The sequence below is a fragment of the Pinus tabuliformis genome, chromosome 4_1 (assembly GCF_031772625.1).
Source record: "Pinus tabuliformis cultivar Carrire ecotype Pingquan chromosome 4_1, CPIR1, whole genome shotgun sequence".
NCBI lineage: Eukaryota > Viridiplantae > Streptophyta > Pinopsida > Pinales > Pinaceae > Pinus > Pinus tabuliformis.
Window position 1 is genome coordinate 476,154,463 of NC_142303.1, and position 10,762 is coordinate 476,165,224.

The 10,762-nt window shown below is 32.5% G+C and overlaps 1 protein-coding gene across 1 annotated transcript; it reads left to right on the plus strand.

The window, feature by feature from the left end:
• Positions 1 to 1,118: 1,118 nt before the first annotated feature.
• On the plus strand, positions 1,119 to 10,138 carry LOC149176545 (beta-galactosidase 8-like). The gene is made up of 19 exons (XM_089423143.1): positions 1,119 to 1,506; positions 2,476 to 2,571; positions 3,319 to 3,431; positions 3,916 to 3,982; positions 4,129 to 4,221; positions 4,303 to 4,446; positions 4,710 to 4,798; positions 5,005 to 5,110; positions 5,337 to 5,424; positions 5,624 to 5,742; positions 6,253 to 6,417; positions 6,535 to 6,755; positions 6,910 to 7,019; positions 7,612 to 7,721; positions 8,006 to 8,116; positions 8,562 to 8,672; positions 9,188 to 9,399; positions 9,518 to 9,821; positions 9,931 to 10,138. Exons 1-19 carry the CDS (start codon positions 1,327 to 1,329, stop codon positions 10,042 to 10,044), a joined length of 2,553 nt encoding a protein of 850 aa, XP_089279269.1. The 5' UTR covers positions 1,119 to 1,326; the 3' UTR covers positions 10,045 to 10,138.
• Positions 10,139 to 10,762: the final 624 nt, after the last annotated feature.

The window sequence follows — 10,762 nt, forward strand, 5'->3', positions numbered from 1 at the left end:
TATGAAGTAATGCCAACTTGTCAATTGCAATGTGATCTCTCTTTTCAGGATAACTATGAAGGACTGCTAACTTGTCAATTGCTTTCTGTCACCTTTTAATTTCAACTAACTGTAGAGTAAAATACTTCTTCCATTCTCTCACGGGTCAATCTGTTAACTATAATCAATCAAGTAGAAGGAAACACTTCTATGCCAACCCTAAATCACTAATTAGCATTTTATTAACATTACTAAAAACATTTTTAACCCAAAATTAATAATTTATAACAATTTATTTTGGATATTGGCTATAATTTGTGGAAGAAAGTCAAGTCAACCTCTCTCTCAGCCCCAAAGAGAGATCCTGTTGTTAATAAGCCAGTACTCTATATACACTCACTCAACAAAGTTACTCTATTCCAAAGCGTGTCAACACATCAACAAAAAAAATTAAATTTAAAAAAAAGAATAACAACTCTTCCACCCAAACTAAACTCAATTAAGAAATTCCCTTTCAATTTTATTAAAACACCCGAAAATTTAAATTCCCTGTCAACCTACCTCCCTAAATTTTATTCTTACCATTTTACTTTTAAAAAAAATCCCAGCATAGATTCCATTTATCAGTCATAATTAAATAAAACTCATAAAACTCATAGAAATGTATTCATTATCCACTCAACAACTGACTTTAAATAACCAAAACAGCCCAATCCAGTGGATAAAACTCATAGAAATGTATTCATTATCCACTCAACAACTGACTTTAAATAACCAAAACAGCCCAATCCAGATCCACCGGAAAATCTCTCACCGGTTAAGACAATCTCTCACTGGTGGGCTGAACTTTCCGAAGTTGGCGCGAGCTTGATATAACTTTTGGGTTGCCAGATAAGTTGGCGCGAACCAGATATAACTTATGGGTTGCCGGATAAGTTGGCTGGACCTAAAGTTAAGATAAATCTCTCCCGTTCCCTACGCGGGCGCTCTGGTTTGTTGACCTCCAGTCACTGAGGTTATCCCTGAATTCTCGACTATGATTTTGTGGAGTCATCTATTTTAATCAAAAGTTTTGAAGTCAACAATAAATCTCACTAATAGATATTCACTGGTGCTTAGTTTAAAAGGTTCCACGTGCGCATGCGATTCTACAGTTTGCATGCAACCCAAGATTTAGGTAGATTTTTCTTCTTATCCAAGAATTATCCACTAAATGAAAAACAAAGCAGAAAAATCTATCCAGTCTGTAAATGAAATCAGCGCCGTGAAATGCTTAAATACAAGAGCAATCACTAGCAATGTTATAAGAGTCGAGCTCCGCGGAATTTTCAAGTACAGAGCAATCCAATGGAGATTTGCAGAAGTTTCACGTTTCTGATCTTACTGTGTTTTTCGGCATTTCTTGCATTTCAATGTAAGGTGGATGCAAGCACAAACGTTAGCTATGATGGCAGAGCTTTGCTGATCAATGGACAGCGCAGGGTTTTAATATCTGGATCCATACATTACCCACGAAGCACACCAGAGGTTTGTAATGTATTGGGTTTTCTTTTAGTGATATATTTGTTATTGATTTTTTTTTAATCCACGAAGCACACCAGAGGTTTGTAATGTATTGGGTTTTCTTTTAGTGATATATTTGTTATTGATCTTTTTTTTAATCTAGAGGAATCAGTAATTGAGGAATTAGAATTAGCAATTGGGATTGAGGAATTAGAATTAGCAATTGGGTCAGTGTTGTATTTTTTAGAGAGAAAATCATCATGTATATTATATTAAGAAAATATAATGAGCTGTTACATAAAAGGCCATAAATTCGGCGACTGATCCTGATGATAATGCTGATGATGATAGCAGATGGGGACATATTGATGTGGTTGTACTGAGCAGATAAATAAGATTTGAGCTGATACAAAAGAGGTCCAAAAGACCGTAACATAGATCAAAACATGTTCATGATAACCATCCAAAAAAGAAGAGATGATTCTATGACAGAAGATCCACATAGACTATAAGAAAAACCGGATTGGGTTAGTGTTGTATATAAAAATAAAATGAGCAGATTTTGATTATTACTATTATATTTATATTTTTTAAGTGTGTATAAGTCGATTCCAACTTCTACCATTATATTTATATTTTCTAAGTGTGTATAAGTCGATTCTAACTACTACTATTATATTTATATCTCTAAATATGTGTATAAATCGATTCCAACTACTACCATTATATTTATATCTTCTAAATATATTCACTACTACCCCTATATCTATATATATGCCTGCACACATAAATCAATTCCAACTACTAAAATTATATCTATATCTTCTAAATATAGGCCTATTCTCTCTTTTACCCACCACAAATAAATGAAAAATTTAAACTTTAAACCACCTCACACTTTCATTTTCACACACCAATTTGACTTACCCTAGAACTTTTATATATCTGTTATGGTTAACTATAAACTAAAATTTAATTGCATTTACTGAACAGATGTGGCCAGATCTTATTGCCAAGTCTAAGGATGGGGGAATCGATGTTATTGAGACCTATGTCTTTTGGAACGGCCATGAACCTCAGCCGCGTCAGGTAATTCGGTGTTTTTCTTTGCAAGGTGTTTTATAGCTGAGGGAGATCTATGTGTTTGAAAAAAATAGGCTGACATGAAAAAATTCCATTATATATATGGCGCTATATTCATTTAAACCTATGACACATTGGGGTTGCATTTTTTAATCTCTATAATTCAGGTTAAACTAGGGCATGTAATTAAATGGATTTATTTCAGTTAATTGGAAGGAATGATTAGATTTTTAGTTCAGTTAATTAGGAAGAATGAATAGATTTTTCCCGATTAGATTCAATTTTAGCAAGTAATATGATGAGTTTTAATGTAATAATTTTAATTTTTTTAAAAATAGAATTTTGATGTAATGATATTAAGATTTTTTTTTGAGAATAATGAGCTTTAATGTAATGATTTTGATTTTAAATTTGTTAAAAATAAATAATTATTATAAAATTAAAACATGCATAAAATATATTGCTAATTCCATAAAAATTTATTTATTTTAAAATATATTATTATTATTATTAAGTTAGCTGTTTTTTCATCCATATAAATATAGATTTTTTTGGATTGAAGTTTGTTAAGGTTATGAGAATTTTAATATTATATGTAATGCTGAAAATTTTACCCAACATTTTATCATTTTATCTATCCAACATTGATAAATTTTACTGGGCATTTTATCCCTGCAACATTGATAAATTTTACTGGGCATTTTATTCCATGCAATGTTAATAGATTTTATGGTGGATTACAATTTATTGCAGTATTATTTTTCGGAAAGATTCGACTTGGTGAGGTTTTTGAAGACAGTTCAACAGGCAGGCCTTTATGCTCACCTTCGCATAGGACCTTATGCTTGTGCAGAATGGAATTATGGGTATGTAGATATAGATTATTTTTGTGTTCAGATTTGCGATTTATGTTATGAATTGCTGCATTTATTTTATTTAATAAAATAACAATTAAAACTGAAATTTATGTGCTCTCTTTGATTAATATATCCAATATTCAAGTTACACCTAAAATGCTGGGTAAAGGAATATATCAAAATTGACCCCACCATCTTGTACCCTGAAGAAATCATTTCTACTTTCATTAGTTGCAAAGCTTGTTTTATTTTACAGAGTATGAAGTAATCATCTCTAATTTTAATAGTTGTATAAAAGGAAGCTTGTTGCATTTTACAGAGTATGTATTTTAACTTTGGAATTGATTAAAGTATTATAGAGATTTGAAGTTCAATTTCATTTTCATTTTATGAATACTTAACAGATCTGGAGAACTAAGATAAAACTTATGTAAAATTTCATTCATGCTTATTGTGAAATCTTATATCTTATTGAAATGATGTGATCTTGCAGAGGTTTCCCTGTTTGGATGCACGCCATTCCAGGTATCAGGTTTAGAACGGACAACGAACCATTTAAGGTGATTTTATTTTGGATTTGATTTAAAAAAATATATTTGCATACTATTCATAATCGATGATTATAAAGCTTCAATTTCAAGTTAAATGCTTGTGTTTAGTCTTTTGGTCACGGCTACTAATTACAGATTTGATTTGTTTTCTTAAGAATGAGATGCAAAATTTCACTACAAAGATAGTGGAATTGATGAAGGAAGAAAAGCTCTTCGCATGGCAAGGTGGACCCATTATTTTAACACAGGTACCCTGTCTTCTTGTGATACTTGTCTTCATTGTTGAGTCTGAAGTATGGCTTTCTGGTCTGACCCATAAGTTTATGCAGATTGAGAATGAATATGGAAACGTGGAGAAACCTTATGGAGAGAAGGGCCAGTTATATATACAATGGGCTGCAAAAATGGCATTATCATTAAATACAGGCCTCCCTTGGGTGATGTGCAAGCAAAAAGAAGCTCCAGACCCAATTGTGAGTTTTCTTTTTGTTTTTCTGGTTTGTGCCCAGCAAAAAGATATTTCAGATTGTGAGTTTTCTTTTTGTTTTTCTGGTTTGTGCCCAGCAAAAAGATATTTCAGATTCAGTTGAGAGTGTTTTCAGTTTTGTTATGTTTTCTCTTCTTGCATTCATAACAATGGAAGTTCTTGCTTGAAGCTTCCCACATAACTTTTCTATCTCTTCAGCAATTTACTATATTCCAAGGCTCGTCCTGACATGAATAATTTCTTTTATAGATCAATACCTGTAATGGTTACTACTGTGACAGTTTCAAACCTAATTCTCCTAAAAAGCCAAAGATGTGGACTGAGAATTGGGCAGGATGGTAATGTTTTCTTTGCCTCATGACAACTATAAAGCATATTTACAGGCTCTTCCGAATTTTGATTTTCACTACATCACAGAATTTACATATACTTGGAACATTATTATGTTCGAAACAAAGCTGCAATCTATTGCCTGGATAGAGCTTGAGTATTAGAAATGCGCGGGTTTCCTGTTCACCCTGTTAAAATATCCTTTTCATTACAGGTTTACGGCATTTGGATCGAGCATCCCTCATAGGCCTACAGAGGATGTTGCTTTTGCAGTAGCCCGATTTTACCAGAGAGGAGGAACATTTCAGAACTATTACATGGTGGGGTTTATTCTTCTTTTGTATTAAGCTCAAGGCCATATGCGTTAATATTTATGCTACTAAGCTCATGCAGTTATATTTATGTTTTTATTTGCATGATAACCCAAGATTTATTAAGTAACATACATCTCCCTAACCCTTAAACACATTCCAACCCTTAAACACCTGGCCTCTCTCAATAGAATAAATGAACAATCTTATTTACCATATGCTTTTTATGTTGCAGTACCATGGAGGCACAAACTTTGGCCGGACACCTGGAGGTCCATTCATTGCCACCACTTATGACTATGATGCACCAATTGACGAATATGGTATGCAAGAGTTCCCAGTGTCAAATTCTGTTTCGCAGTGAAAGTGTATATAGATATAATTAAAATCTTTTTCATTGATTGAATGTTTTCTGGTTCAATTACCTTAATTCCACAATGAGAATTTAGAACCATTGTTAGGTCAAATTTCTAGTTTTTCCTTTTAATTATGAAACAATGAGGTACAATGTAATTGTTACAGGGTATATAAGGCAGCCGAAGTGGGGGCATCTGAAAGAGTTGCACAAAGCTATAAAACTAAGTGAACCTGCTCTGATTCGAGGGCGCGTGAATACCACTTCACTTGGGAAACACCTTGAGGTAAGATGACTATTTATATTGATATTCCTCTTATGGTATTAGAGCATAATTTTATTGATTACCATCCCTGGGAGGACTCGGGATAAGTGGCACTCAAACTATTCTCATGTCTGGGGATTTTCTTATTATTATTATTTAAATTTGATTAATGTTATGATGACAAAAAAATTTCTCGGGATAAGTGGCACTCAAACTATTCTCATGTTTGGGGATTTTATTATTATTATTATTTAAATTTGATTAATGTTATGATGACAAAAAAGTTCCTCTGTAGCCGTAGTTTTGTCCAGGAAGGGAGGAACTCTGTTCCTGGGGTTTTAGTTCTCAGTCTCACTGAATTCATCCAAAATCCTTAAAATATAAAAAATTTAATAGAGAGAACAGAACTTTTGCCTATATTGTTGAGCAGGATTTGGGCATAACTAGCCAGAAATGGGGCGTTTTGAATACTGATCTAAAAGTTGTTGAGACTTGACTGACTTCAAGGCATCAAATACTGTGGATATGCAGGCAACAGTATATTCTAAAGGTAGTAGTTTATGTGCTGCCTTTCTCAGCAACAAGGGCCTTAGGCATGCAGTGACGGTGCAATTCAATGGAAACACTTATCAGCTACCTGCTTGGTCTGTCAGTATCTTACCTGACTGCAAAAATGTGGTCTTTAACACTGCAAAGGTTAGTGATTAATGATATTTTTTTATTGATGAATATCATCAGAATGGTCGAGGCAATGACGGAAGTTACATGATTATACAAGGCTTCTAATCAGATCTATTTATGTAACTGTTCCAGGTTAGTGTACAGACTTCCTTAATGGGAATGGAGCAAGTCAGCACTCAGTCTCTTCATCCTGCTGCAGCATCAAACGTAGATACAGGAAACTTATCTACAAACTGGTCATGGCACAAAGAAGATGTTGGAATCTGGGGAAAAGATCATTTCTCTGCCCAGGGCTTGCTAGAGCAGCTATACACTGTTCTGGATAAAAGTGACTTTCTATGGTATACAATCAGGTATACTATCTGCTGCCCCTAACTATATATAGTTATAGATACAATTTCAATCTAGTCAGATCCATAGGAACCTGTAGTTAACTTCTGCATTTTCAAGATCTCTTGAAAAAATCATGTGTTCTCAAATTTGTTGGGATTTTGATGCTGCACGCAGTGTCAGTATCGATGAAAATGAACCCTTTCTAAAGAATGGAAGCCAATTAATCTTGCAAGTGGTAACACGAGGACATGCACTCCATGTGTTTGCTAATGGAAATTTTGTAGGTGAGTTATATGTTTACTATCTTTATATTCATATGGATTTATCTTAATTACAGGTTTAGTATTGTAAGTATTTAAAGGGATTAATTTTATCTTAATCACACATTTAGTATATGAAGTGTTTAAAGGGTTGAGTTTAATTCTTCTGAGGTCTAAATTGTTTTTGAGTGTAAATTTAAAAAAGATTTTTAGTTGGAGAGATTTAGTTTTTTATTTTTTTAATAGATAGATGGTTTTATTTATCATTTTTTATTGTTTAAATTGGTTCAATGTTTGAAAATATAATTCATACTTTTTTTTTATAGTTTGAGTGGTCTAATGGTTAAGATTATGTCTTTTCTCTTAAGAGATTATAGGTTTGAAATCCGAAAAATAGAATATAAATAGCATAATAAATTTGATTTGGTGTCTAACTTAGCCGTGACCTTACAATAATAATAATATATACATAATATAAAATTGATATTGAAATAAATTAGTTAAGTGTATTTACTCAAAAAAAATATTTAAATTGATAAAATCTTTACGCAATAATTTATAGTACATTTGCATTTTTCTCACATTAACCAAAAACCAATCATAAAATGTTTCGCAGGAACTCAGAGTGGAAACTATTCGAATTCTTCTTTTACGTATGAGAAGCCGGTTACATTGAAGGCTGGCGAGAATCAGATAGCTTTGCTCAGTGTCACAGTTGGACAGGCGGTATTTATCTGATAACTCGGAAGATGGAACATTTTGAGGGTTAAAATTATGCCTGGCCTAAATTTTATAGACTATAATCTCCATTTTCCAAATAAATAAAATTTACAGAAAAGTTTACTAATCCTTAAAATTGTCTGTACTTAGCAAATAGATATATACGATGGATATTTATCACCTCAATATTAAACAGGAACTTCAAAATTTTCTTTTGAATTAATGAGCTATATCAATGAACTGCTCTGCTAACTATGAAATCACGGGGAATTAATATTTCTTGTGAGCAGAATTACGGATCTTTTTTTGATACATGGACTTCGGGATTAAATGGTCCTGTGAAATTGCTGGGACTCAAAAATGGGCCATTGGATCTGACTGACCAGACCTGGGATTACCAGGTATTTCTTGCCAACCAAGGTCATGCTATCCATTTGTTTTCTGTCATTTTTTTATTTAATATTCATGTAGTAATAATTTCATATGGTTATGCAAGGACCCTAGGTCAAGATTTTATAGGTTTTATTGATATATAAAAAGAAATCAGAATAGCGAGATTTAATATTGATAGGTATGGAATCATTACACTAATATTTTTTATTATTATGAGTAAGGATTTGAATTTAAATAGGAAAGATAAGAATTATTCTACCAATTGCCTCAAATAAATTTAATTAACCAAATTTTATTATTATAAATTTATAATAATTAATCAAAATTTTTAATATTAAATATTTTCGAAAAAATAACAATTATTTTACCCAATTACCCAAATAATTCTAATTATAAATTCATAATAATTAATCAAAATTTCCATTTAAAATTATCATTTTGCTTGTATCACAGATTGGTGTGAAGGGGGAATACTTACAACTATATTCAGACGCTGGAGCCAAGCAAGTTGAATGGATTTCAGGAGCAGATCCTCCCAAACAAGCTGCCCTTACCTGGTACAAGGTAATCAGTGTATTTGATTATATTTGCTGATTTTTTCCTTGGGATATTTGTAGGTCTTTGGAGCATTTGAATCTTGGTTTGGCATGAACCAACCATCATGTTTTATTATGGAAACAAGGTTTTCAAATATATTGTTTTCGTATTGTCTTTGCATTATTGTATCTAGAGGTGTATTTTAAGTTTAGTGTATTTTTGTATTGTTGTATTTTCTAAATATACTGGTTATGTATGATTGTGTAAGATTTAATATGGAGTTAATATATATATATTTTTAAATTAGTAAAAAAAATTCATTTTAAAATATAAAACTTTGAAAAAATATTTGTATAATTTTATCTCTATCCCAAATTAGATAAATCTAAATTGAGACTCCACATAGATGGTCTAAAACCCTACATAGAGCTGAATCTCTACTAATAATATTGGATAGTGCCATCATTTGGGATTTTGGTTAAGAAGTAGACAGTCTTGACTTCAGTTGATCATATTGTTGACTTATTACTTTGATCATGTAGACTGAGTTTAATGCACCAGAAGGCAACGATGCAGTGGCTCTGGACTTCAGCACCCTGAGCAAAGGGCAAGCATGGGTAAATGGGAATCATATTGGGCGCTATATTATAACACTGAAGGCTCCCGCCGATGAATGCTCTGAAGTTTGCGATTACAAAGGGCCTTATGACGCATCCAAATGTGTCACTAACTGCGGACAACCCAGTCAAACATTGTAATTATTAATTAGCAAATTCAATAGAAATATTGACTCGTATGCCAGAGTTCTGTATCTTTTGATTCTCAACAGATTTCATACTGACAATAAACATAATAATGACCATCTCAATCAGGTACCATGTTCCTCGCTCGTGGCTGCAACCAACCAATAACGTGTTCGTTCTGCTCGAGGAAGTCGGTGGTGATCCTACCGGAATTTCACTCCGAAAAAGACAGGTGGACATTGTCTGCGCTCATGTTTCTCAAGATCACCCAACGGTTAACTCATCGACCTCACCAGAGCTACGGCTCCAGTGCTCTTCAGGGCAACACATATCATCCATAAGCTTTGCAAGCTTTGGAAATCCAACTGGGTATTGTGGAAATTTCATCAAAGGCTCGCACGATGCAGGGAGTTCAACTTCCTTGGTAGAAAATGTATGTACTTCATCTTTTATTTTCTGATCTTTTATGCAGTAAGTTGCCCTCCAACCTGAGGAGGGTGAGTGATTTTAACTGATGGTCTGAAAACTTATTTTGGGTGCAGGCATGCGTAGGTAATGAGGCATGCTCAATCTCTGTCTCAGAAGATGTATTCGAAAGCCATTTTGATGAGCATGTGATCAAGTCTTTGGCAGTTGAGGCTGTTTGCAAATATTGATCAAACACTCATGCTCTCTCCCAGGCTTGATATTGTTGATAAATTTGTAAAAGGGTACTTTACCTTGTAATCATTGAATATGGGGAACTGAAAAGTTTTGTTGATTAGGTTTAAATAATGTTATTAATTTATGTAGCTAGGTTTCTGTGATCTATAATGTAAGGTTTATAAAAAATATATATATATTTTATGTGATTTTTAATCGAAGATTTTGGTTAAGTTATTGATTTAATTATATTTTTTTATAGGATTTTCCCAATAAAATTTACTTATATTAGTATGATGTTAATGAGGATTATTAATGTTTTTTCAAATTAAAAATGGTTTCTTTAATGTTAAGAGACTATAGTATTACTTGGATTTTTTCAATAGTTTATTTTAATATTTGAAAAGCATTAAGATGGACAATTTAGATATAATATAATACAAATATATGATGGACAATCTAAGAGAGTGCTAATATTCAACCTTCTTAATCTTACAAATGTGACAAACTCTTTCATTCCAAGGAGTTGTGGGAATCAACCAATGCCCACTTTCACTATGGAGCTTATTTTTTGCAATGTCTATTTTCTTTTTTTCCACTAGTCGAGATATATGGATTTTCTTATTCTTATTTTTTATTTTTAGAGGTTTGGGTTGATCACCTCCTTATAATATCTCAATTTTGTTTTTCCCTATAACTCCTTATCACACCACAATTTTTCCTTAAATTTTG